Genomic DNA, 23,210 nt, shown 5'->3' with positions numbered 1-23,210 from the left:
GTTAGAGCGTGGTGCTAATAATGCCAAGGTCATGGGTTTGATCCCCTTATGGGYCACTCGTTTGAGGGTTGGACTAGATGATCTCCAGAGGTCCCTTCCAACCTTTATGATGCTATGATTTCACAGGTATTAGCTTCATTATTGATGAATCTCCCTAAGTTGCATACTCCTTTTGAAATCCGTATTTTTAGTTAGTTTTCTCTCTGACAATGATATTTATAATGTTTAAAGTCGTTCTCAAATTCAAAACTCTACCAAGCATATATTTACTAATGTTTTTAGTCAACTAACAAAATAACTCTGATATGAAGGTATGTCCTCTTAGCATGACTCAAATTTCAAATTGTAAGTTAATCTTAGGCACCCAGTGCCCATTTGTGGTTAAATGTGGATTCCAGATGTTTCAAAAGGAAAATGTCATCAAAAATAAGCACAGGTTTTTCCACGGGTCAAATACTATGCGTAACAAAAAACATCCTTGAGGCTTGATGTGATTGTCAGAAACTTAACGACATATCAATAGTGCCTCTGTCAATATTCTAGGTAGCAAGCTAACTTTTTTTGCTTATTGAATAGAGTTTAATATTGCTCCCACACCTTGTCAGAAAAATCCAGAATTGAAAATCAGGCTCTACACCTTAACATAAGCTGTCCTATAGCAATCTTATGACTGTTTATCTGCACATTTCAGACTCCTAAGAAGTAATTTTAAATCTCTTTTGGTATTATGATAAACCAATCTCTACTCAAATTTATTTTAACTTTTTTTWAAAAAAATATGTACRTACGTATCATAAAACTCCATGGCTATGACCCACTTGCATAGACCCTCTGCTGCCGTAGAAGCATTTCGAATCTTCTCTGGTACAAATTCAGGATTTGTAAGATACTGTTTTCTTATGATAGCCATGTAAGCTGGGGGAATGTTATCTTTGTCATATTCATGAAGAGACTGAAGAAATCTTATGTCACCCAGAAGTCTCTTAGCCGGACCCCAGAAATCCTCCAATTTTTTTCCAGAACCTGTTGGATCTGGAATTTTATCTGCTTTGATGCCTTTAAGGATGCATATAGCTTCCATTACAAGCTTGACACCAGCAGGGGGACTCTTCATGGACTTAACCACTGTAATATCCTTGAAACAAGCAAACAAAAAAATACCCTTAGAGTTCTGAGTATAGTTTTGGATTAATTTTTCTATTAGAATAGAAAAAAATCCTTCTTTTTATGTCAAGATAATATTTTTCCAAGCACATTTACTACTCTCATTCTTTACAAATTTAAGTACACTATGATCTTTGATTCATAGCTAAAGCCTGYCTAGTCCACACATATCTCATTTTTYCCAAAATACTTATATCTCAATTTTTCCATTCTTTCCAGTCCTTTCTTAACGTGCTATGCAAGTTAAACTAACACTGACATCTGAGTAAATACCAAACCCTTGATATCTAGTCAACAATCAGCTTGGAAGGAAAAAAAGTCTTATCTGTAATTTATTTTTAGTAGGACGTTTTCTGTTCCTTAATCGTAGGCATTGCACCTCCATTGTGAAATTTAGATGTTCCAGTGTGATGTGCTGCTCTTCAGTTCAAAATCTTTCAAAAAATCACTCTTTCCAAATAATACTTCTACATGGAAACTAGAATATTCCAAGAGCTGTTCTCAGAGAATGCTCACATATTTTTTCTCCAATACATTTAAGGATTTCTAGATTCTCATGTTTATCTTGCAACTGGTGTTAGATTTTGCCAGCTTGCCCATGATTTCTTTGAGACTTAGGACCTTGGCACTCTGGATAAAAAGAGGTATCTTTTGAATTCTGGGAATGTCCATTTATGGCATAAAAATGCAGAGAAATGGTCTTGACTGGATAAAATAAAAAGAGAATCATTTCAATGGAACTGTGAAATAATGCTGCTGGAGCTACAACCTTTCTTAAAAAATAACAACAGCAACCCAGCAAAATATTCAAGTAAAGAGGGAGAGCAGATAAATAAGACCAGTGAATTTCAATGAGGCAGTCAGAAAACCAAATGACAGGACCTCCAGAGAGAAGTGTAAAAGAAAAAAAACAATCAAATAAAGTTAACTACTCCAGGAAACAATTAACCCAATGTAGACTGAGGTTGTAAAGCAGAGTAAGAGGCTATCATAAATGCTAAATACAAACTGAGCTGCAATTAACAAGCAATATTAAATGTAACAAGAAAAATTCTGCAACTACAGTAATTTTAAGAAAAAACATGGGAAGTGTTGGCTAAGTTCTTGGTGGATAGGGAGATACATCAGCAAGTGACATATACAGAGTCAAAATGTTAATGCTCTTTGCATCTATGTCTCAAAAACGTGAGCTATGAGTAGATGACTTTGCTTAAAGAACAGAATATTGAAGGTGGTAAGATGAATGATACCATCTTTAACTGCACAAAAGACAACAAAGAAAAGAATCATCTGTTGTCCATGTCCACAGTGAGGAGAAAGAAAAAGGTTAAATTATAATGAGGAAGATTAATGGTAAGCACAAGAAAAGTCTTCCTAATGACAAAAGTGTAAAGTGAAACAGATTACACGTGCAGGACACAGCAATAAGAAGTTATTAAGAACATCAGACAAATGTCTGTCAGGAATGACGCATGTACAGCTGACCCTGCCTTGAGACAGTGATGCACTAGATAATTTCATGAGGTCCTTTACAGGTCTATATTTTAGTGACTTTATACATATACTCCTACAAAACTTAGACGTCAATAGCAAAGTAACACCTGAAATTACACTTTTTCCAATCCTTGATGAATGGTGGGATGCAATAAGTTCCAAAGCCCTTTTTGAGGGTAAAAACTCCTTTCAACAGTCCTGAATTACGTATAGTTCTGTTTTTCCAGACAAGGCACTTATCTGCATATTTATATGCATAGGTTTATGTTCACAATTCACAGCCTGTACCCTGATCAACTTACCATTAGCATTGGTCTGTCTAAATCAAAAACAGGAGTCCTGTATTGGTACTGTACGCTCTCCCACACACAGGGATTTTGGGCTTATCATGCACTTGAGTAGATTTTGAACTTTTTTTTTTTTTTTTCCCTTGGAAGTTCCTACTCAGTTTTCTTTCACTTGTATTATCATACTATTTTCTTGGATACATGAGGCACTGACAGCAGTTGAAGCATTGCTTCATCAGCCATCAAAGCAGCTTTCTTATCTCAGCCAAGGGATTTCTTGTTATTTGTAGACATAATGCAATTGCCTTGATGTGGCAAAGAAACGATTCATGCTACAAATCATGCCAACGACTTGAATATGAGAGAGTCTAAAATTTCTGATACCAAACAACCATACTCATGAATAGCAAACCACTTGCTTGCTATCTAAGAGGCTTTTCTTAATACGTATTCGCAAATCTTTGAGCAGCAATAGGTGAAGCATACAGTCCATCTTCACTATTGCAATTTAGGAGACTTTCTTTCGTCCCACCATAGCCAAATCAGCATCTAGGCATTTAAAACCTGAATATCTGTAAAACTAGAGGTGGCAGCCCACACCATCATACTCTTATGAAGAGTGGTCCCTTAAAGGGGGGAGGACAACAGAATTTCAACCTCCATTTCTAGACTCTGAAAGACTGGATGTAAAAATATTAGTAAACAGGCTTGCAGTTTCTGAGTAAGAAAGTATAAAGCATACTTTTTCTAATGTCTTAGTTGTTGATTCAAAATATTTTTATAACTATCATTTTTGAAGTGTCTAGAATAATAGGTATTTGATCTTTTAGTCCATACAAATTTAATTATAGCTCTTTCGCAGGAAAGTAAAGACAAAATAAGATTTTGCTTTTTAAAACTGAAAGATTTCAGGAAGTTACTAAACTATAAACCTTTGTGTCAGTCTAATGCAAAATCTGAAAAGGTAGACATTCTATGCTTTTGTTTGTCTGAATACCCTCCAGTGTGTAAATATGTATCGTTAGCCATACCTGCGCAGTGAGAATGTCAAGGGCAGCCAGAGCACTTTCCAAACAAGGCATGGCTTGTGCTAAGTCAGCATCACATTCATCTTTGATGGCTTTTGCAGCCATAGCCTGTTCATTTGCCACTATTTCATCAGCTTTAACAATTTTTTCAGTTTTGGCGACTTCCAAGGATTCTTTTTCAATAACCATCATCATCTCATCAACCTGCTTGCTAGCTTCCTGCAACTGAGGATGCAGAGCTCCCAGCTCAGACTGCATCAAGGCTACTTGAGACGCAGCAGAGTCCAGTTTCTCCAAGCCAACTTCATATCTTCTTTTCATTTTCATCACCTCACTGAAAATAAATAGCATTTAATTATAGAGCTGTTTGATGCTACTCTCAATATTCAGATGCTCTGCCAAACTTGTTTTATTTACCCAACAAAACAAACACAGCAGAGATTACTTGAGCCATAATGTTTAACTCATCTATCATGTATACCCACAGAATGGGAAACAGATAAATGTCAGGAACAGCTTTGTTGGCAGAAGCTGCAAAAATTGCAAAAAAAGCAGAGAGCAAAGACAGGGACAGATTCATGAAGATGATTCGTTAAGCTGAGGTTTGAACCGGACTAATGCTATTGGGAAAATCATTTTRGCAGTTGAATGTGAACAGCTCTCCTGACAACCAACTGTATACCAAGAAATTCCAAAAGCTTTGGGTCACTACTTTCAAGATTATATTTATTTATTTCCTGACTGATACACCCTGCTACCTTTCGAGTTGCTTGATGCACACAATAATTCACACAGCCCATTGGTTAAATTAAGCATTTGTTGTAATTCACATGGCACTGTCCTAYTAATGGGCAGGAGAGGATTAAAGAAAAGGAACTATCGCTCCCTTGCTATGAGGATAGAACACACTACACACAGGTAGTGTGGTACCACACAGTTGGAAGCACAAAGGTAGCAGGCTGCATTAAATACTCTTACAACAGATTGTTTGGGTGAACTTTAGTTCTAGAAAAATCCACATTATAAAGCCTCACGTGCGCTTCTTTTCCAGTAGAATTTTGAAAGTAGAGATGAGTTCCAAGTATGAGGTAGGTGTAACATAGTTGTGTCTTTGAAGCTCTGCATGGTATAAACCAGACAAAACAATGGTAGATGTATGAAAGCTTTTACACATATCAATACAGCCACTCCGAGTTTCTTCTGACATTTCAATATCTTCTAAGAAGCGAGAGGCCACAGCTTCTAATGCATCTTCTGGCCAAGTCTAAAACAAATGGATAAATACTTCTTCCATATTCAGAATTTCACATTCATAAAATTCAAAGCACTTTCCAAAAATGTGTATTTACCCCATTTGATAGATGAAGACACTAAGGCACAGAGAAGTGACTTGATCTAAGATCACCAGAGAGGAAAATTACAGAACTGGGGAAGAACCCAGTTATCTGAGCATTCAGTTCAAGCCTATTGTTTTATTTCACCTAGTAGAAATACTGTTATTAAAACTATGTATTCTCAGTATGTCCACAGGGGTCTGTAACTCTCTCTTTGCTTTTCCTCTTCAAAGTACCATTTACAGATACAGTAGTACATTTTCATAAACTTTGAGTTCCTCAAATTCTTTGTATGATTAAATTCTACATCTTTAAAATTGTGTGTAAGGTCTTTTGCATATAACATTAAGATGGAATGCAGTCTTATTGCAGAGTCGTTGGAAGAAAAATCTGTTTTTGCTGCATCAAGAGATGTTTGTATTTTTATGGTATTTCATTTTCAAACTCTTTGGCAACCTATGTTCTGATTGCCCTGGTAATAAAAGATATCACTAATATTTACTTCAGTAATGTCTACAGTACAGTATTCATTCAGTTTTACTCTTACATCAAAATCAGACAGTTATTTTCTCGGTGATTTTTCATTCTGCCTATGCTGGCCTTCATCACAATCAGGATAGTTCTAACAGTTTAAGTTAGAAGATGACAGTAAGAAAATCCAAGATGTTTTTCACTGCTAAGTTGACCAAAGAGAATTACTTGCTACAAAAAGAATTGAAGTCATGTTTCTAAAGCACTTCCATTAGAAAAACAAGCACAATTAACTCCTTGTTTTTTACCTGAAACCAGTCTAGTGTGCAGCAGTTGACAAGAGCTGGAAATTTTCTAAGACGATTACGGAAAGCATCTCCAATAGGACTCACGGCCAATACTACATGAAGCTGATCTCGGCAACGATCGGTAAACATGTTAAAAAGAGCTATAGGACTGCCATCAGTCTGTTTTGTCCTGTCTCGTTGCCGATCAATCTGACGCATTCGTTCACAAATTTCTTGCTTCTCATCTACTGCAAAGAGGTTTGGCACTTCACCTGCATTTAGTAAGTTGTTAATGTCTTCTAAGAACGACTCCTTTTTTATCTGTGTATCTGCGAACAAGAAAACTCCCTGCATTTCCCCTTCAGTAGATTTTCTTAGTATGATTTTTAAGTCTTCATGCCACTCACTGGTACCATAGCTTTTACTTATTTCAACCTGGAAAAGCGTGTAATCAGCCATATGGGCTGCTAATCGAGTAAGAGACTGCCGACCACTACCTCCAACACCAACAAGGAGGGCATGGCTTCGAGGCTGTTTCAGAATACGTGAAATTCTACAAATATGTTCTATAGCAAATCGGAACAAAACAAGCTGCATTGGTTTTTTGCTCATGTTATTAAATTCTTCAAGGTGACTCTCTACAACCAGTCGCAATTGATCCACATTATTAATCTCCCTGTAGTTAGTGTCATCTCTCTTAGGGTCATGAAAATCACAAAACATTAGGCTACGTAAGTCATCTTCTTCCACTCTTCCATCATTATTGAAGTCTAGATTCTGGAAAAGTTCATGGAAGTCTTCATGTAAGTCATTTTTCACTACTTCTTGGATAAATCCAACAAGCCAGGCCCGATCAGAACCATCCACCAAACGATCATAATACACTCTAAGAACCTGTATAATAAAAACAATCCTTTTAATAGTTGCTTCTGCTCTTTAATTTACACTTATTTTAATTACGATGAAAGAAATGTAAATCTGAAAAAGACTTCAAAGTATAAACTATCTTAAACTTCACCACATAGAAAAGAATAAAATAAGTGTTTAGAATCAATTTGAATAATTTTTGATGCCAGTACTATTTCTTCTGAAATGAAAATCCGTATGGAAATAGACACATGCATGTGCATGCACACATACTTAAAAACACTTTATACAAATACATAAGAGACCACTGCAAAGAGGAAGGGAATATTTTGTTCCTTCTGCCATGACCAGATAGGACCAGTTATGAGTTTGTATTTTGGGAAAGAATACTGAAGTTGGATACTAGAAAATTTGTTTTATGAAAAAGTAAAGAACACAAATAGAGTGCTTGGGAAGGCTGAACCGCCTTCATCTTAAAGAACTGTAAGAAACTTAGAAAGGCACCTTCAGGAGCTACTTTTTGTGATCCTGCTCAGAGGACGGAGGATGGACTGGAACTAAACAYTTAAAAGAGCAACAGTTATCACTGACTTTGCTTTCTTACAATCCAGGGGGGATCCTGTGCTTTATTCTTCTTATTTCTAAAAGGAAATTAAAACTTGCACTCATCCAGTTTGTCTATTTTAYTATGACTCAAAGACAGTATTTGCTGAAGACAGAAAGCTCAAGAATTTTTTCTAAATGGAACCCTGAAGGAAAAAAGAATGTAGGGACCAAAATTTAGATGTCTTATATTTCCAGTGTCCCTGGACTACTTGCTGCTCTTCTGACTGTTGATTTGTTTTTTGGGAGGAAGAAGAGAAGAAATAGAAAGGACTGTGCAACCATTCAGAGCAGCAGAGACTACATAACTATGGAAAAGTGAAGGAAATGATGATCAATTTCTCTAAGGTATGATTCATACTTCAAAAAGCTCTGATTTCCTCTACCAGTACACTATCCATAATTAAAATCTTAGTTAATAAATTGAATAAATGAATACGAATTCATAGTTACTAGCTAATAGAAAATTACACCGTAAAAAATACCAATATAGCCCTGAGAAAGAAATCTGGACCTTCTTCTTATTTATAAAAATATCAGTTCTTGGTTTTAGTTGATTTACCTCATGAACCCAGAGACGCTTTATCATTCCTACAGATTCTGTTGTTTCAGGTCTTGATAGGCAAACGCCTTGAATAACACGAGAAAAATCACGGAGGTTGAACAAATAGTGAGATTTGGCTGGCGTAGGAAGCAGATTCTTCATAGCTTCTTTATACATAGACATAGTTCCATTAATCAATTGTGGTATCAATTCTACATATTCTGATGGAAAACTGTAACTGACAGGTTATAAAAAGTGGTGACAACAGAGTGATTCTCACAATTCCATCATGTGAACAAACAAATAATATATAAGAACAGTGATTTACTTCTGAGCCTACACCAGTTTTTAAGTTCTGCTATTATACTTCCTCACAGACAGTTTTACAAACCTGAGTTCTCTTACTGGATTAACAGACTAACTCAGTCTGTGAATCAAATCTAGTAACAAGTTTGCTGATGTAATGTGACTGATTCTAATTTTTTGTTTGTTTGTTTTTATTACTAACAACAACAATGGGGGAGACAGGACAAATAGCACTTGCTCTCTTCTCAGATCTCTTAAAGGTTAAGAAGCTGTGAAAGCACAAATCCTGTCTAGAAAGAGGATAAAACAATCTTTCAGGACTTACTAGTTGGAATGGATAGAATAATGGAATCTGAAGCACAAAACTATAAAAATTCCCAATAATGGAATTGAAACATGGTGGTAAAAGGCCAAAAAAAGAGTCAGTTTCTACAGCCTTCTCAAATCACAGGAAACCTAAAAGCACTTTCCAGTTCTACTTTCAGAATAATGACTAATTAAATTCTATTTTTATTTATTATACATCAAAGAGTAGTGTTACAGAAATATCTCAACTAATTGAAGTAGCCTTAACTAGTCTAACGCTTTGTTAAAACACTTCAGAACAAAAAGTTCTCCATGGGAGATTTWACACATGAGCAGTAGTTCTATGGAGCAATGAACATCTCAAAAGGCATAGGATACCACAGATGCTCATTTGTTTTCAGGAGCAGGGTCCTATAAACGTGTCTTGGAGACTTCCTACCAGCATAATTTAAATACCGACTTTGATTTTTCCAAACACATAGAAGTCACTTACCATGTAGTCAGATGCCAGTTTAAGATTCTAGAAAAAATTGTATACATGGATTTATCGTCAAACTCATTAATTGTAATTGTATTGAAGTGTCTCAAGAATCGTGGCGTTACTGGGTTTCGACCACCACCTAAAAATTAGAAAGCATAACTACTGCAAATAGAAAAATTTAGAATAAAACAGTAAAACCAAGCAATTTTTTTCTACTATTCATCCCTAATACAATCATCAGGCTCATGTACACCAACCATAGCCTTAATTAATGCAATGAGGCAGAAAAAAATATTCACAGTATTCAGTATTTGTCTATTTTGTAAACAACAGCATTTTGTAAAATACAGACTGAAATGATCAAGATGACATATACGCAGAGATTTTAAACTATTTTAATAGTTTAATAGCCTCCTGGCACAGAAGAAAATTTTTTATCATAAATTCTAAAACTATGTTCTTAATTTTCAAAGCATTCCATGAAAGAAGCCTCTGTGGCTAGTGCTGTGTCCTTTATTCAATTTAATTGAAATTATCTCAGTTCTAGAATTAATAGTTTTTATGACTAGATTGTGATTTGGACAATGAATCTATGTATGGAAGCAAGGGGAAGAAAACTATATAAGTTTACTGGATACTTGCTCCTTGTTTTGGGAATCCAGGGATAAGCTGCTACTCAGGGCGTTCAACTTTCTTATAGGACCAAATTGGCAAGAGGTAGCTGAGAAATGGGCAAGCTTCCATTCCTAACATCAGAAGCACAGTTAAAGGCAAATCTCAAGTTAGACACAAGACTTAGGAGCCTGCATAAATGACACTAAGACTTCAAGCCTGGAACTACCTCACRTTCAGTCAGTTTAGATTGCAAGCAAAACTAGTGATTGTCTAAACTTAACTGTGCATGCTTTGCTAGAATCTACTGAAGCATTTATTCATCTTACTTCCTTCTACCTCAGCTAAGGTTGTCTCTTGGACACAGTACTTCACAAAGCATCTTGAAGTTTACACATGCACTGATGGCAAAATTATACAAACTATTTGGATAAAATATGTATTCTATCCAAAAGATAAGGCTTCTCAAATATAAATTTTAAACCTAACATTACAAAAACAGCTTTAAAAGAATTACTTCAATAGCACTGTATACATGTGTGCAGAAGGTTTCAGATTTTAATTTCTATATTCAGAGAAAAGTTTGACTAAACATAGGCTGGATAAAAGAATATAATTCTCAAGACTTCTGGAAGCAGCTTCCAGAAGCTACTAAAGTAAATTCTTCAGCTGAAGCTGAATTGTGATATTTGACACTAATAGTTAGGACCATTAACTTGTTCATTTGATCAGTTTGTTTTGTACCATTCAACCAGAAGAGTACTAGAACAAAACTAACTGCAGATTTCTCCAGCAAAAGAAAATTCTACCCATTTTCAAAAATAGTCAGTTCTACATTGTCACCCCAAGAGAGGAATGTAGCACTAAGGCAGGCTTTACAGCAAAAGTGTCTCCAAGATTTGGCCAGTATAAAAAAACCTGTGCAATTAAGTTATGCCAGAAGCTAGTACAATTCATGACCTCACCTCAGGTTTAGGAAAAGTAAGGATGGCTTAAAGACTTTCACAGTTTCCTTCTGCTCAGTTATTTCACAGACTGACCCTTCGATATAGTGCTTTGAATTGTATATGAACACTGCCTTTAATTTTAAATGACTGCAAGAAACAATTTTGCTTCTTTAGGAAACCAGATAGGTGAACAAATGCTGTGCCCTGTCCTAAACGCCATCAGGCATCACTGCTCAAAATGCAAAGGTACATACCAGCAGAAGAAATCCACAGGCTACAGTCTGTGTATGTGTTTGAGTGCATGCGCACGGATGTGTRTGTGTGCRTGTGTACACATGCGTGTGTTTAAAAACATTTCTATAAAAGAAAGAGAAAACTCAGGGAAGCTCAAGGTTAAATGGAAAGGAAACACCAGTCACAGCCTGATTAAGCACTGTAAAAGTTATGCTCAGAACAGCTTTCACAGAAACTTGTTAAGTGGTTTGTCAGAGACAGGGCTATGAATAATTCCGTTTAAAGAAATCCTGCCACATGAGTCTTGCTGTAGTGAAGGAAACTGAATGTATAAATATTTTAAAAATAAACAAAATATCAAAGAAACTAATTCCTCCTTTTAACTGTTACAAATGTGCAAAACTCAATTATTTTGAGTAAATARGCAGCTCATTAATTATAGCAACAGAGTAAATCAATACGTATCTCTATCTACATATTGTCAGTATGTAAACAGCCTGTCAGAAACATAATTACCTCTTTATGTCATAAATAGTTTACTTTGGTTTTTGCCAAATAAAGGCAAGGTGTATCTACCTAAAAACTTCACTTAGCAGCATTTAAGAAAAGTTTAAAAGAAGAAAAATATTGATTGAAGACCAACAGAGGGTCTCATCAGACCAAAAGAATTTCAAAAATACTGTATAGCCACATTCTTACTTTCCTACAAGGCAATCTTACTTCCTGGCAGGCTTGGGTATCTTCTTTGCTGCCCCTCAACCACTCTACCATGCATCCTGTTCACGTTTCCTGTAAGCAATGGGTTCCTTGAATCCTATCCCTTCCCACAGACACCCAAACTGTAAAATTACTCATCAGTAAGCATGCAGTCTTCACAAACCAAAGAAACAGGACAAAGCATAAAATATGCATCTTTTACCTGGGGGTCCCATGGCACATATGATCTGAACATCCACCAGTTTAATCACTGAGGAGTCTTTAAGGTCATACCAATTCCAGTGATCTAACCACTGACGTAGCAATTCAACAGGGGGTTGAGCACCATAGACCTCTCGTGCTGGCATATTAACATCATCTACGAATACAACCTGAAAAGGAAAACATAAATGATTATTTATTTAATTGAATATATGCTATCATTTGKCTTGATTCAGAAAGCAGTGCCCATCAATTCACTCCCACCGAAATGAATGCAAGTAACATATGTAAGTATGTGTTTTTGAAGTGGCCCTACTGCTGAGTAAATAATAATTAAACTTATGAAATAAATATGCCTGTCTAAAGCTGTTCCAAAACGTACCTACAGAGGAGAGAAAAAGTGTATTTTGGAGTATACGGAGTGTACTTAATGTATATTAGAATATATTTAATGAAAAAGGGCAAACTAGCACTTGCTTTTTAAACTTTAGTGTCTTACATGCCTCGAGCTCTGTTTTTTGGAAACAGAAAATTTATTAAATTTGTTAAATATATTTTAAATTTATTAAATGTTAAATCTTTCTTGGATATTTCATATTAGAAAACTTCTTCAAACAATCAACCTAATGTGACCAATGCAGATTCTACACACACCTGTATTTTATCCCCTTTCTTCTCATTCTCTACATGACAGAGAGCAGAAATTTGGTCAAAATGAGAATAGGTTATATCATGGGCCTTATAACCTATTTAGCCTTTTAACTTGGGCAACATAATGAGATGGCTATGAAGAGGGTAACTGATCAACACAAATTAAGACAAAAAAAAATCATCTCAGCAGTACTTTATTTTGTTAAGAATAGTCTAAGATAAATCTTAAGAAACAGCTTTTTGAGATGAATAACCTCAAAACAGCATCTTTAAATGGTACTTCCTTCTGGAACTTCTAATAAAAACGTATTTTGCTCTTCATAACGAGCAATCATTAAACCATAGCTAGGAAATACTGAAAATAAGAAAAAACAAACATACTAAGGTCATATTATACAGTCATCACATACAACAGCAGACAATTTTAATGGTGCTTTTGAAAGTGATATTGTGAATCACTGTTCAAAAAATATGAAAATTCCATAGGAATCCTGAAAGTAGCATTTTTTTTAAAATGAACATATCTTCCACAGTAATTTAAAAATAATATTTCATTTTTCCTTAGAAGCTAAATTTTTCCCTAAGATGAATTTTAATTATCACTCTCATTGCAGCTCCTCTAGATAGAGGGGAAAAGAATTTGTTCACTGCAGGGGAGGGGGAAAAAGGGGGGGGGGGGAAAGAAGAATGTTATATCTTTAAATTTAAATCTCCTTAATACTCCAAGATCATACAATTATTCAGGTTGGAATGGACTTCAGAGTTCATTGTCTCCAATCTCTTGCATAAAGCTGAGCTCTCAACACCGATTTCTCATCAGACTGCTCAGAGCTTTATCTTCTCAGATCTTAAAAAGCTCCACAGAAAGAGATTCCATGGCCTCTCTAGTCTCCTCTTTGTCTGCTTATTTACCCTCACAGTGACTTTTTCCCCCCCTTATATCCAGTTACAACTTCCCTGGTTTCTGTTTATGATTATTTGCTCTCATTTTCCTGTTGGGTACACTAACGAAGTGCTTAGCTTCATCTTCTTGTACCCCTCRTCATCAGTAGTGGAAGGCTGCTATTAGGCCCTCCTAAAGACTTCATTTCTTCAGGCTGAACGAGGCTTTCTCCTAGTTTCGCAACACTTGTGCTCCCATCTCGTGACCATCCTTGCAGCCCTCTGCTGAACCTGCTTGAATTATCAATATCCTTCCTGTCCTATAGGGCCCAAAACTGAATGCAGTATTCAATTCTAACAAGCACTGATTAAAARGAATAGTCACTTTCATTGAACAACTGAGCTATGAATTTCCTAACAGCATCCACGCATGCCTAGCCAGCGCTTCTGCATTTCTCTTTTATAGATTGTCCTTAACTCCCCTTTCAGAGAGGATGTATGTCCTTTTCAAATTGCATCAATAGTTCCTTTTTCAGCTAAGCCAGTCTCCTGACACATCTATTGATTTTCTTGAGTGTCAAGATGGACTGTTCCTGTTCTCAGAGGAGGTTGTCTGTAAGGATTTACCAGCTCTCTTGACCTCCTTTGCCCTTCAGATCTGCCTCCTTCCCATGGGATCTCCGTTCCCTGAATAAGCCAAAGTCTGTCTCCTGAAGTTCAAGCTTTCTGCTCTCATATTTGCCTTCTGCACTCCCCTCACGATCTTGAACTCTTTTTTATTTACTGCTACAGACAAGGCTGCCTTTGACCTTACATCCCTGACCAGTTCTTCTTTGCACATAAGCAGCATATTTAGGAGACCATTAAGCTTCGTTGGCCCATGTAGCAGCTGTTAAGAAGCTGTGCCCAATGCCCCACAGAAATGACCTGGATTTCTTCTGTCTGGCCCTTCCAGCAGATGTCAGTAACACTGTGATGTGGAGACTTCCATAAGTTGACTGTGGAAGATTTTGTCCACCTTCTCACCCTGATGAGGTGGTCCCTAACAAACTCCCATCATGAAGTAATTGGTACTATTGGTAACTAGCATGCTCATCATACCTAGSTGACTGGCAGGCCATATCCACTCCTACCTTATTTTTTGCCTTTATCTGAAGGATGAAGGAGAGTATCACCTGGGCTCCCATGTCCTTCACCTCTGCCCACAGAGCTCTGTAGTCCTTTTTGGTTTATTCCCGTTCTCCCTTCACAGTTCACTGGTGCCCTTGTAGATGAGCAACAAGGGCTAATAGTCTGAGAGCTGAACAAGCTTCAGTAGTCTCTCCACAATATACTAGATCCAGGCCTCCAGCAAATGACAAACTCTCCATGATTTCACTTCCAGATTTCTACAAAACTCTGAAATCACATTACCAAGAGCTATGCTGTCAGCAACCTGCTTGCCCATACAGAAGTTTTATCTCAAGGATTAGATCACAAAATATGGAGTGGGAAATATGATAATGCTGTTCACACTTATTCATATCATTTTTTTCTGTTGATTAAAATAAGATGTATGTTACTGGAAGAAGGGAAACATGAGAATCTATATTAGGAGAACTGTATCTCTGACTATTTATTTCAAAGTATCCTTTCTGAATACTGCTTGTGATCACAGTTGAGAAAATAATGCATTTACATACTGATTTGCATTTACACACTTATTTATGTACATAAACATATGTATATCAGTTACCATTCTTTTCCCAAGAGGAGGTCCAAAAACTCTTTTTCTCCTTTTATCCAGCTTTGACATGATAATATTCTGAGTCTGAGCTGCTGTAGTTTGTGCTGAAAAGTTAATGAGTAGTGGCTTGTAGACTTCTTTATTCAAATTATTTAAAAGAAAATTCTGGAAGGGTTATGAAGAGGAGACAGTTGAACTAYATATGTAAATAACACAAATTCTATAGCACTTCAGCAAATGGCAATCAATCTAAAAAGATATTTTTACATCATTTTTATTTCATCTAAAATGTTAAAATAGTAATTCATCTCTAACATAAATCTTTAATAATGATATTTCATCAGATAAACTAATTCTCTTGGATAAATTGAAACATAATAATCTTATTTTGTCAAAGAAAATTTTCTACCTGCCAATATAGATATTTTCACATTTTCTCAAAAAACTACCTAAAATACTATATAAGTTTAGCATGTTCATATTTTGTACAAATACATCACTGCATAATACCAATTAGATCTGACTAGATTCATATTGCCTTCAAATCCACACTCAAATTTGCACAAGTATCCACAAATCCAAATATTTACACCTACTTTTCATGAGTCTCCAGAAATATTTTCTTTCAAAGAGCATAGCAAGAATATCTAAAGATAAGCTTTACCCTCAAGATTACTAGTATTTTGTAATACTACTGGCTTCCAAACTCTCTTTTGTTAGCTGCCATTTAACCGCTGGGGGAACACCATTTCAAGTAAGACTCATGGGACTCATTCCGTAACTAGTACCAGTTTGCCATTTAAACTAATGATGTTATATCTTCTCACAGAAAACAGAGTAAGAGTGTAATAACTCACTAGGAAACATCAAGCATTCCACCTGTTGCAAGTGAACCTATTTGGGCAGCAGAACACCACAGTGTTTTAGAATGCAATGTGGGATTTGTGATAGCAGAACACCATTTAAAAACAAAAACATCTTTCTGATGGAAAAAAGATTATCTTCATCTGTCAGATCCATCTGAAGAATTAACATTGATCCAACCTTTTCATCTAGTAAATTAGAATCTTTTTCTGTATTACTCATACTTTTAATAATCACATGACAAAATTAGAATGAACAATGCATCACTCAGTGACTGAAGATTAAATAAAAGAAACTAATTTATCCCAAAATAATGATGACTCAGTTATTTCAAAATGCTAATGAAGTCTGCTTTCAATCATACAGTCTAACTTCTCCCTTTAGAAAGAAGAAATATATGCAGACTTGGAAAAACTGAAAAAAGCATTAGTCTTGACTTCTGGTTCAAATACATAAAACTACAACGCTTTTTTTTACAAGTGTATTATTTCCTTTTGATTCCATTTTCAAGAGCTCTATATTGTATTTGGCTGTAATAAGTCATTACTTAAATGTTTTTATTACTATCATCTGTTTTAATTATCATTAGCCATATATATACACACTCAAGACTAATATACCTTGCCTCTTCTACTATTAAAAAAACCTGTCAATGGCTTGTTTTCTGTTCAGTATTCAGTGTGCTCAGTGCTTATCTTACTGAACAGAATTCATATCATATTCAAAGACAAAATTAGAAGACAAGCTTTTCTATGCCACACAACACTACAGAGATATGGAAAGGTCACAGGCAAAATATTATGCAATATTCTAATTTCACATACCAACAACTTGATTTTTAAAGAATACAAATTCTTTATGATCAAATAGCAACTCTAACACATTTAAATTACGGTGCTTCAGTACTTCCACAAATCAAAAAGCATAGATTCAAATCAGCCATCCACAAAACAAGGAACACAATAATTGTCTGCGAAAACTTTGACCTAAGTAACCATTACAGTGGACATCTCCAACAACAACAGGGACAGAATTCATCCCCTGAAGTGGCTGTTTTGCCACATTTACAGTAAACTTTCAAACCTCTCAAGTGGAGCAGAGGCTCTACATACAACAGCTAACAGAGTTTTTGTTTTGTTTTTTATGTACACAGAGTAATATTCACAGTTACGGGATAGGAATCTTATGGAGGAAAATAAAACAGTATGAGATCATGTATCTCAAGAGTGTATCATAACTATCTATTTTAGAACTTTAATAACCTTTTAACTGTATTGTGCATCTGTTATATATAAAAACAATGCAATCTAATCCTGCTGTCTAGATAAGGTGGCTGGTTTGAGATAACAATGTATAGCATAACTTCTATGAATATTAGGGTATTGTTTGTATTTCTACTTCCTAGAAAACAAAAGTCTCTTGTTTAAATAATTAACTATTTAGACATTGAAAAAAAAATCTCYTTTCAACAGTCAGATTGCAACTTTAAAAATCCTGGAAGTAGATCAAAAATTACCATTTCACTAACAATATTTCATTTCAGAAATAACAACAATTGCGTACAGCCATTTCCACTGAAACTAAAAGCTCCAGTCAAACTAGATTATCACTATTACTTGGGTTTCTCTTTCATTTTCTCTCAAAGACAAGGATAAGACACACAGTAAAGAATATTTGGCACTGCATAAAACAGGACATACAATTGTTTTGATTTACAACTACTTCATCTTGTAAAAAGCAGCTGTTGTTTTTCATTGTAATGACCAGATATAGCTAAATGGTTATATGAAGAAAATTGCCTGGGAAGATCTTGTCTAGCTAATTCCGCTCACCAATACAGTCATATCCAATAAGCAATTTCTTAGGAATACTACTTTTATTTTTTTGGCTTTCTGTTTCCTTTAGTGACAAAATTCTTTTTCTTTCTTGTTATCTGATATATGCAATTGCCATAATAGCATCTGACTAGAAAAGGTTACTACTTCTTTCTGAATATTTCGGCAGTAATAGCAGCACACATTTCTGCTGCTTCTAAATCTAGAGAACATATGCATTTTCCTGTTTTGAGCAATCCTGACTGGATGCCTTATTAAATAGTTCAGTACTTTGTGCATTGGTTTCTGTGTAGACTATCCCAAGTATACACTGCATATAATCACAATGAAAAGTAAATCAATACAGGAACAAAACTGAAGAGTCCTGTTTCAGTTGTATTAGGCTCCTCTTAAGAATTTAATTTGGAAATACATAGCAAAAACAAAAACAATAAAAAACAAACACAAAAAACCCTTACTTTTTGCTACGCAACTGCATTTTGTAGTTGCATAAAACTAATGTGACCCATAATTTCATTTCATAATATCCAACAATTCATATCTCATTTTGCTTTTATTAATAATTTTATCAAATTATTCCTCATCTTACACTATTAACAAGCTATAACATTAGTATTAAAAGCACTTACAGTAATATAGGTGCTCTTTCCAGTTCCTGTTGGCCCAACAAATATAGAAGGCTTTTGATGCACTGTCAATAATTCCATCAATGCCATGTATCGAACAGTATCCCGAGTTGGTACAATTATTTCATTAAACATCGTATCTCGTGGTATAGGAGGAGCTGACTTCAGTGTTTCCACCCAGGGCTCCCAAATCCCTGCGCCCTATTTTAATTTATATGAAAGTCAGATTTTTACAATAAATAGTAAAACCAATGCAGAATCAATGCAAATAGCAAAACTGAAGGACTAAGATATAATAGACGGTTTTTATTGGACAATTTTTAGAAGTACTAAAAATAAATCTCACAGATTTGGTTCAGAAATACAACTGAAATATATTTAAACTTTATACAATGCAGTATTTTCAGTTCAAAGGATAAGAAACATCATGGAACAATTTATCAATAAAAAACATTGCTGTCCTTGTCACAGACTTTCCTCATTCTTAATACCTTCAAACTATGGAATTTGGAGACAGGTCAATTTTAGTGCTGAATCTCCACAGTAAAGCTTTTTCCTCTAGTTCAACCCATTACAGCATTGTTTAAAAGGTGCAGAAACTTTCCAGTCATCAATTATTAGCATAAGGATGAAAAAAAATTAAACAACTGTTTGTCCCATCTATCTATCCCGTAAAGCTTCTGTCTTGGTACAGAAGTCATAAAACTTCTAAAGATTGCTCCCTCCTCAAGGCTTTCTTAGAGTGGGCATATTCCCAGCTCTGAACAGAAAATCCTTTTTACTGGCAGAATGTGGTTTTATGGATTACAATCAGACGACATAAAGCCCTTACTGATGATTGAAATATCATCTACTTTCCGTAGCAAGATGCACGAATCATGCATGAGCCAAAATCTAGATAAATGTAATTCCCATTGTACTGCAACAGGACTTCACAAGAATAATAAACTCAGATTGCCCAGATGTGCTGCAGATTGAAGTAGAAACACAATGTAAAATTGCCCAACAGTCTAAGGATAAAAAGAAAGTTTTTGCATTCTGAATTTTTGCTTGCTCATAAACAGCATCGAAAAAGGGTGTGTTTATTTCATCTTGGAGTCTTAGAGTATACTAGATCCACTGCGTGAAGTTTTCTTCTTCATTGAGAGAATTATATTATATATTCACATGTTAATGGTGGGGAAAAGGAGCAGAGGAGAAGGAGAGGCACAGAAGCAGACTATCAGAGTAATGAAAGGGCTATGGTCTAAAATGCATTAAGTGCTTCCTTAACCTAAGAAAAGAACTGAAATGAGAATAAAAYAATCTTACAAGAAAAAGAAAAGGATAAAAAATAGAACAAAATAACTAGTTAAGATTTTCTGCCTACTTGTTCTGTCACAACAGCCAAATATTCTGGTGGCTAAAAAACCCAGACCTTGTTACTGCAATTCCTAGCCAGAACACTAGAGCATTACTATTTTGCAAGAAGGGACATGTCTATTTACTGATAAAAGAAGCCAGTAGCAGAAATAAATTTACAATAGCAATATAAATCATGTACCATTCATAAAAGATGACTTCAAAATGGGAATCTTCATCTTATTTTGTGATCCTCACCTTTTTGACAAACCGATAATCATAAATTGTTCCTTCTGTTGGAAATGGGACTGCAAAAGCCTTTGAAGGTTGTTGATCAATACTGCTCAACAATTTATATCTTTCTCTTGTCTCCTCACTAATCGGTCCGTTAAGCATTTCTCGCAGAACTCTGTCAAATTTCAGTCTATCATCCTCCTTACAGCTAGCTCCAACAGACCATATCAGTGAAAATATGAAAATACCCTAGAGTGGGAGGAAAAAAAAAACGTATGTTCAGCAGCTGTATATTACAAACTTCTTACTCACTGAAGTCAAAGAAATCTTTGCTACCAATCAGAAGAGAAGCATGCTGGACCAACTCACTCTTACACACAAAATATAGCACCATTGTGATGGTACTGGAAAACAGCATTTATGTTAGCTGCTAGCAACTTCTCACCTTTGGTGTGCAGCAAAATGCTTGACTTGCTCCATGCAGAGCCCTTACTTTGAGAAGGTTCAAGCATAGACTGCTGTTTATTCTAAAATGCTTTATCTGTCTTCTACTCAAAGGCCTACCCCACACAGTGCTGGATGTGTTTGTCAACAAGACTTTCCTTGGATTCTTATCTTTACGTAGCATTAAATTAAATAGCAATAAACTGAGATAACAGAAACTGGAGAATCATATAAAATTTTCTTTAGTTGGTTGCAAAAAAATCACTAAGCTTGTATCAAGAAATTAAGCACAAAAGATTCAACTAAGTATCAATTAAAAGTAGCTGTTATGTAGGTAATGGTATTTTCCTCAATAGTCATTAGAAAAGATTTGTCCTAATGACCAAATACAAGTTCTCTCTCTTGTGAATCCTATTTCAGTAAAGCCTGATTTGGAACTCCCTATTCTTTATGTTAAACGTATTGCCTACCTCAAGCCAAGAGTAAATGTCAYGGTCACTCATAGCTTTAATTTTGGCTTCATCGGCAAATTCATCCATCATACAGTCCATCAGATTCATAAGTGATCGAACTAGGTTTGTATCTGAAGTAGGAGACAATTCCTGAAAAGAAAGAAGAATTATTCTCAAATGCAGGGCTATTTTATTCACTGAAAAGAAACTGCTGCATTGTGAGAGTTTTTTCATTATTTACTAATTGTGAAGATAAAAAATAGTAGGATAAATATGCCTAAGATACATTCAACAGCACATTAAAACTTAAGTCAATTAGACAAACACAAGCCTTATTCACAACCTTTATCTAAACAGCTGTGTATACAGATAAAAAATATAAATCATTACAGTCCCATTGAAATGATTTGTTCCTTTAGCATGTAGGAGTAAAAATAACTTTTAGCTGTCAGAAAAGTTCTCCTTATCCTACCTTTGTGCATTTCCTAATAAACTCAAGAGAAAATGGAGCCATTCTGTCAAATAGGCCTATTATAAATTCTTTATGCACAGAGCTGATTCCTGGATGCATTACATTTAGCCAAGACATCATTAATGGTCTCCAGCCTAACATGTGAGGCTCCATATACACCATACCACATCTTGAAACCTTAATAAAACAAAAAACAGATGCACATTAGTTTATACTATCCCCAATTTTTTTTCCTGTTTAAAGGAAAATAAAATAACATTCAGTATTATAATATACAGGTTCTGAGATTATTATAAGCTGGAGTAAATTGTACCAAACTGCATACAAAAATGCATTTGTTAGAGTGTGGTTCTGCAAGCCCTGAGACACACACAATTTAAACTTAGCTTTGTTCTTGAGCCAATGGGAAAACTAATGTCAAAGACAGATTTTCTTCTTGAATAGAATTAGATCTCAACTCTAACAGCATAACAAATAATAAACTGGCTACAGATACTACACTTAATTTTTAATTGATTGTTATACCAATTTAACTCAAAATTCCTTCCTCGAATTCTGTTCTGTTTACATTACTATTAGAACCTCTATTCATATTCGCAAAAATTTTTTTTCATTCCACAAATACTGTCAGAAAAAATAGATGCAATAGAAATTCAATGACCACTGATTTTACCAGAATTTGTCTGCAAGATTAGAGAGTCACACATGAATTTTGTTTTTCTTGTAAGACACAGGGGCCTGACTCCCTTTTCAGGGAATAACAACAACAAAGTCTTCTGGGGAACATATGTAATTTCTCATATCATATTGCTTAAAATTTTTCATAATCTTACAAACAAAAAAATCTAATCTACGATGTTACTTTACCATGGTTAGTATCAAAGAAATACAAGCTTATAACTAGTATTCTTAAATAYATTTTTAAAAAATTAGAAGGGAAAATCTTCACAGTATATCTGAATAAAAAATTAGATCTGTAATTAGTCTTTCAAAAACAGGTACTTACAGTAGCAGGAGAAGCAACTTCTAAATCCATTGGTTCAAAAATAAGGCTCATTTGCTGCGACATCTGAATGATCTCTCCACTCATAAGGCATAACTTTTTGTTATCATCAAGTACAGTATTCATATTCTCAATCCACACTGCATCCACTGGTCCATCAAAAATCAGCCACTTCCTGTCTGGGGTCTGGTTTGCAGAATATATTTTTAATCAGATATTTTTATTTTATTTTATTATTTTCTACAAACAATAACTGAAAATATTTTAAGTATAGAGTTGTACTCAGCAGCAGCTTCTGAAAATGATCACAATCTATATTCACAATCTAGTTTTATAGCTTTAAAGTCTATGTCTGCAGTTAACTCCAGAAGATTATTAATATGTTTGACTAGAGTCTTTCCCTTATATTGGTAGAGTAGTACATCACTTCAAACTGCAATTTAAATTTTAAATTTAAATATCTTGACTTAGACAAAGTGAGACTCTTAATACCACAAACTGCTACTCATCATTACTACTTACCATGGAAGTCAATAGGACTATTTAAGGAATATGGTATTATTAAAACTATATAGTTTGGTACTCTACAAAATAAGCAAATAAATAGAGGTATTTCTCATATTTCTCACTGGAAAATACAAAGCAATTGTGAAAATGCTATTCATAACCACAAACTTTACACTGATCAACTTCAAAATGTTACTAGTATGTTTAAGTTTACAGGCGGATCAGAATTTGATACTGCAGTCACTAGCATAAACTAGCATAAACTCAGGCATCTGTAGGATAGATACAGC

At 35.0% G+C, this 23,210-nt stretch overlaps 1 protein-coding gene across 1 annotated transcript in view; it reads right to left on the bottom strand.

Moving 5' to 3' along the window:
- Positions 1 to 23,210, bottom strand: part of DNAH7 (dynein axonemal heavy chain 7) — a 115,510-nt gene that overhangs the window by 39,449 nt on the left and 52,851 nt on the right. Inside the window, exons 31-43 of the mRNA XM_085299497.1 lie at positions 22,417 to 22,599; positions 21,411 to 21,587; positions 20,957 to 21,088; positions 20,067 to 20,291; positions 18,471 to 18,668; positions 15,152 to 15,307; positions 11,885 to 12,053; positions 9,185 to 9,311; positions 8,098 to 8,317; positions 6,087 to 6,959; positions 5,008 to 5,237; positions 3,977 to 4,307; positions 789 to 1,135 (exon numbers count right to left, since the gene is read on the bottom strand). Coding sequence (XP_085155623.1) covers positions 789 to 1,135; positions 3,977 to 4,307; positions 5,008 to 5,237; positions 6,087 to 6,959; positions 8,098 to 8,317; positions 9,185 to 9,311; positions 11,885 to 12,053; positions 15,152 to 15,307; positions 18,471 to 18,668; positions 20,067 to 20,291; positions 20,957 to 21,088; positions 21,411 to 21,587; positions 22,417 to 22,599 — 3,368 coding nt within the window. The remainder of the gene's footprint in view (positions 1 to 788; positions 1,136 to 3,976; positions 4,308 to 5,007; positions 5,238 to 6,086; positions 6,960 to 8,097; positions 8,318 to 9,184; positions 9,312 to 11,884; positions 12,054 to 15,151; positions 15,308 to 18,470; positions 18,669 to 20,066; positions 20,292 to 20,956; positions 21,089 to 21,410; positions 21,588 to 22,416; positions 22,600 to 23,210) is intronic.

Source organism: Rhea americana, unplaced genomic scaffold (assembly GCF_003343005.1).
Source record: "Rhea americana isolate MKP2758 unplaced genomic scaffold, rheAme1 scaffold_15, whole genome shotgun sequence".
NCBI lineage: Eukaryota > Metazoa > Chordata > Aves > Rheiformes > Rheidae > Rhea > Rhea americana.
This window is presented reverse-complemented; position numbering and strand designations above follow the sequence as displayed.